The sequence below is a fragment of the Leuciscus leuciscus genome (genome assembly GCF_965113295.1).
Source record: "Leuciscus leuciscus genome assembly, chromosome: 19".
Lineage (NCBI taxonomy): Eukaryota > Metazoa > Chordata > Actinopteri > Cypriniformes > Leuciscidae > Leuciscus > Leuciscus leuciscus.
The window spans coordinates 165,001-170,000 of NC_138743.1; the positions used below are offsets into that span (position 1 = coordinate 165,001).

A 5,000-nucleotide genomic window follows, 5' to 3' on the forward strand; every position below is an offset into this window, starting at 1 on the left:
AACAGATGAAGTAACAGATCATTTAGTGATCAAATAAAGTGCAGGGACTTTGAGGAGTCAGCCAATGTGTTTGCTGCCTGGTTAGTGTGTATCAGACGGTCTGTGAACAGTGTTGGCTCACATACACGTCGTGTTTCTCTTCATCTGTAGCTGGTAGAGAAGCTGGTGACCGTGGCGGAAGAGTGTCAGAGTAACCAGCTGAAGAAACTCAAAGATCTGTGTGAGAAGTAAGTCAACATCACTGCACATCTTTCACTCGCCCTCATGACGCTCAAACACAAATGACTCTCTTTCTTCTGTGGAACAGTAAAGAAGAGACTGTGAGAAATCTCCAGTGTTTTTGTCTGAAGTCGTTTGGACACAGACTTTCCTCAAAATATCTTCTTTTGAGCAGTTCTGATTTCATTTTCTTCAGAGAAAACAAAGACTTGAAGAAAAGGATGGACAAGAGACGACAGGAGAAGTTTCAGGAAGCCAGAACGCTGGAGAAAGCTCTGACTGACGAGTGAGTGACTTTAACCCATCAGTCTTATATTATCATGTTAAACGTGTCCACAGATCGACATCTCTACCAGTCGATCAGAGTTTGGCTTGAACAACATTCAGTTTTACTTTGATGGTCCACTTTAGATATTCTACTAACTATTCTTAACTATGCAACTATATGTCAACTAACTCTCATTCGAGTAATAGTCAGTGCTTTAAGTGGCCCAAAAGAGGTGCCGGTACTCTATTATTATTATTGTTTTATTTTTTTGCTGACTCCCCTCCTCCCCTGAGGTAACAACAACTATATTGAAGGGGTTTTATATACAGCAGTCAACAGACGACCTTATAAAAAATTATAAATCCTTTTATTAGTTTGTGGATTTGCTTGAGCTAGAAAGAGCTACTGAACATAAATAAAATGTGCAAAAGGGTATTGAAAAATTTTTGAACAAAATGTACATAAAATAAATTATAAAACATAATAACAAATAACGTCTTAAAGATGGTTCATTTCTTTACCCCTGAAAAATATACAAAAGCAGATTCAGCTAAATACAATCACAGTAGCCTACCTACACCAAATGAAAAATGAGAAATACTGTACAAATCATTTTCTTTTACTACTCAAGAGTCTGAAGCCAGGAGAGCATATTAAGTGTTCATTGTATTTGTATTTTAACCGAGCAGCTATGGTTGCGCGTTTCACACACCCTCTCCGAACCACGTTGAGTTGTTTACACTGACAGCGGCAAAAGCGATGCATGCGCTTTTCACTTGTAAAACTCAAGGGTGTATGGGTAATGTAGTCTCTGCTCTCGGTGGGACGAATTAGGAAGCGTGCATTGTGAAGGGCGCTCTGAAAAGCGTTAGCGCAACCAAAGGATTAAAACAGATGTGCAAATGAGCGTACCGGTACGCTAAAAGCATGTTCTGGGCGCACGGAGAGGTGGCGGTACGCTCAAGAGCTATATTTGGAAGTGGCGGTACTGAGTACCGGCGCGTACCGGCCCACTTAAAGCACTGGTAATAGTGGAGTGTAAGGTTAGGTGTTGGTAGAATAAGTTGACATGTAGTTGCAAAGTTACTTATACTCAGTAGAATGTTTGAAGCAGACCATCGAAATAACAACAACATCAACATTCTTACCAGTTGACTAGAGTTAGTGTTTGTTGAACAGGAATATTCTCCTGCACAAACACTATATGGGCCCTATCTTGCACCCAGCGCAAGTGACTTTGTACACCGACGCATGTATCATTCCTATTTTGCACCGGCGCAAAGCGGACTTTTCCCTCCACAGAAGCACGTCGGTAAGTTAGGAAATACACTTGCGCTCCCGGGGGCGGTTCAGCGCAAAGAGGAGGCGTGTTCCGGCACAAACGTTCCTTCATGCTATTTTGCAGGTTTAGAAAACAATTGCGCCACTAACCAGGAAAAAATAGTTTAAAGTCAGTGGCGCGTTGCGCATGTTATTCATATGCTATTTTAAGGGCGCATGCTTGGCCATAATCAATGTAGCGTGTGCACAACGCGCATACACTTTGATTCTCTCATCTACACAGAAGCAGCAGTTTTCATTTTTGCAAATCATACATTATTACGATAGATAGATAGATAGATAGATAGATAGATAGATAGATAGATAGATAGATAGATAGATAGATAGATAGATAGATAGACAATTTATTATAAAAGCATACATCTAGCTTACACATTTACCTAAATTATCATACGCCTGTTTAACCGAAGTTCATTTGGGTGGGTTTCTCCATTTCAATGTAACTTCTCTCTTTTACCGCCGTGACGAGAGCGTTGCTCTCCTTGGCTGTGAATCGCTCCTGGCGCGCGCCTGGCAAATCCGCCGTTACAATAGCAATCCGCTATGGAAAAAGCGCGTCTTCTCTTAACCCTTTAGGCGCCAGAGGTTTTTTCCTAAAACGTTCGATTTTGACATCTTAATTTCAAAAGGCTATATCTTAAAAGTGATAAAAGATAGAGACTTTCTGTAAATTAGAGAAATATTAAGGATGACCCAAAGTTTATGTAGGGATTACATTTTCCCATCTAATTTGCATATTATGACGTCATATGGTGGCGGTCATCTTGGATTATAGAATTTTTATGGTTTTTGTTGATGTTTATTTGGTTGTTTTTTTGTTTTTTAGCTGACAAAGACGCACACATCACAAGGACATGAACACACAAAAAAGAACACATATTGTACACTACTAAATGGTCAGGGAAATAGATAGTAAATCAACAGTGTAATAAATGGCAGACAAAAACAATTTTTGCAGGGCTTTTGCTGTAGAGATAATGACTCCCTATTCATCCAGGTGACATTTCTTGTAGTGTTTCATGGTGTGGTCTTGCGATAGACTATGCATAATAGCCCCTCTGCCCCGTGTCACATCGCCTCTTCTCCTGCTACGAGCAGCAGCGCGGGCGCGGCCAGATCTGTCTCGCGCGCGCGCAGAGTGTGCACAGCTCGGACTACTGTCATTGCGACTCCCCACCCTGCCTCCACGTTGCCCCCTAACTGTCCTATGAATACTTCGACCTCGTCTAACATACCCAGTGGCATTAGACAAAGTCTCCACCACAATACTGTCGCCGCGATTGCGGAGAGGCACACGGTCACCATGGCTAGCGCGGTAAAAATCTCCCGCGGCCGCCTCGTTCCCCACAACACTAACACGCCTGCTAACATCGCGATGAACACTCCGACCCCGGGAAACATTGTTCCCACCACTGACATTGGGCAAAGGACCATCTAACGTTATATTGGGCAAAGGATTCACCGTTTGTGCTTGGTGTAGGGCTATACTTTCACTTTCAGAATCACCGTCATTTTCTGAAGGCAGATAACGTTATTCCCCTTCAGAATCAGGGTCCGCGAATAGAAGACCCAACACTTCATTGCGGGTAAGCTTTATTGATGCCATTAGATAATAATAATAATAATAATCTAATGCAAATACTCGCTGACGTTGACAATATTGCTCTGATAAAATGGCTCACTCGCACACTAGCTCCGCTTTTGTTCGCACTGATTCAATGCGCTCTAGCTCGAATATTTTGTATAGAAGCATGACTTTTTTTTGAGTCGGGGATGAAGTATGACATGTCTGCCAACTAGTGGAGGGGAGGTCGAACGAAATTTGACACCCTATTTGACAAAATCGGCCGTTTTATTCAGTGCCGCATCTTGTCGAGTAAACTCGACCGTGGCGCCCAGAGGGTTAAAGGGAATGTGAGATGACGCTCTGATTGGTTTATTTCACGTTACGCCCAAACCACACCTATGAATAATGAAGCTACTTCAGACCAACCCCTTTTAGATTTGCGCCTGGCGCAAGAGTAATTTATCCCGCCGGGAAAATAGCAACAGCGCCGAGACCCGCCCACAAAGTTACTTGCGCTTTGCGCTTGACACTTGCGTTTCAGATCGTTAAAATAGGGCCCTAGATGTTGTTGATCCATCATCATTACTCACTGCTTGACACTGATATGTAAAATCATCCTGTTCTGTAGGAGAAAGATGGAGATGAACAGATCGCATGTGAATGAGGTGGTGCAGTCCATCAGACGGGTGAGTAGTTATCAGGGACTAGTTAATATACTAACATTAAAATACTGATCAATACTAGTTAACCCTTGCTGGTCAGTGCAGGGATACTAGTTAATCCCTGTTGGTCAATGCCGTAATACTAGTTAACTCCTGCTGGTCAATGCAGGAATACTAGTTAACCCCTGCTGGTCAATGCCATAATACTAGTTAACCCCTGCTGGTCAATGCAGGAATACTAGTAAACCCCTGCTGGTCAATGCCATAATACTAGTTAACCCCTGCAGGTCAATGCAGGAATACTAGTTAACCCCTGCTGGTCAATGCCATAATACTAGTTAACCCCTGCTGGTCAATGCAGGAATACTAGTTAACCCCTGCTGATCAATGTAGGAATTCTAGTTAACCCCTGCTGGTCAATGCCGTACTACTAGTTAACCCCTGCTGGTCAATGCAGAAATGCTAGTTAACCCCTGCTCATCAATGCCTTAATTCTAGTTAACCACTGCTGGTCAATGCCGTAATACTAGATAACCCCTGCTGGTCAATGTAGGAATGCTAGTTAACCCCTGCTGGTCAATGTAGGAATGCTAGTTAACCCCTGCTGGTCAATGTAGGAATGCTAGTTAACCCCTGCTGGTCAATGCAGGAATACTAGTTAACCCCTGCTGGTCAATGCCGTAATACTAGTTAACCCCTGCTGGTCAATGCAGGAATACTAGTTAACCCCTGCTGGTCAATGCAGGAATACTAGTTAACCCCTACTGGTCAATGCAGGAATACTAGTTAACCCCTGCTGGTCAATGTCGTAATACTTGTTAATCCCCGCTTATCAATGCAGGGATACTAGTTAACCCCTGGTCAATGCACAAATACAAGTTAATCCCTGCTCATCAATGCAGGAATACTAGTTAACCCCTACTGGTCAATGCAGGAATACTAG

The 5,000-nt window shown here is 42.8% G+C and overlaps 1 protein-coding gene across 1 annotated transcript in view; it reads left to right on the forward strand.

Moving 5' to 3' along the window:
• Positions 1-5,000, forward strand: part of plcb1l (phospholipase C beta 1-like) — a 163,319-nt gene that overhangs the window by 140,566 nt on the left and 17,753 nt on the right. The window contains exons 29-31 of the mRNA XM_082147359.1: positions 151-227; positions 416-505; positions 4,024-4,081. Coding sequence (XP_082003485.1) covers positions 151-227; positions 416-505; positions 4,024-4,081 — 225 coding nt within the window. The remainder of the gene's footprint in view (positions 1-150; positions 228-415; positions 506-4,023; positions 4,082-5,000) is intronic.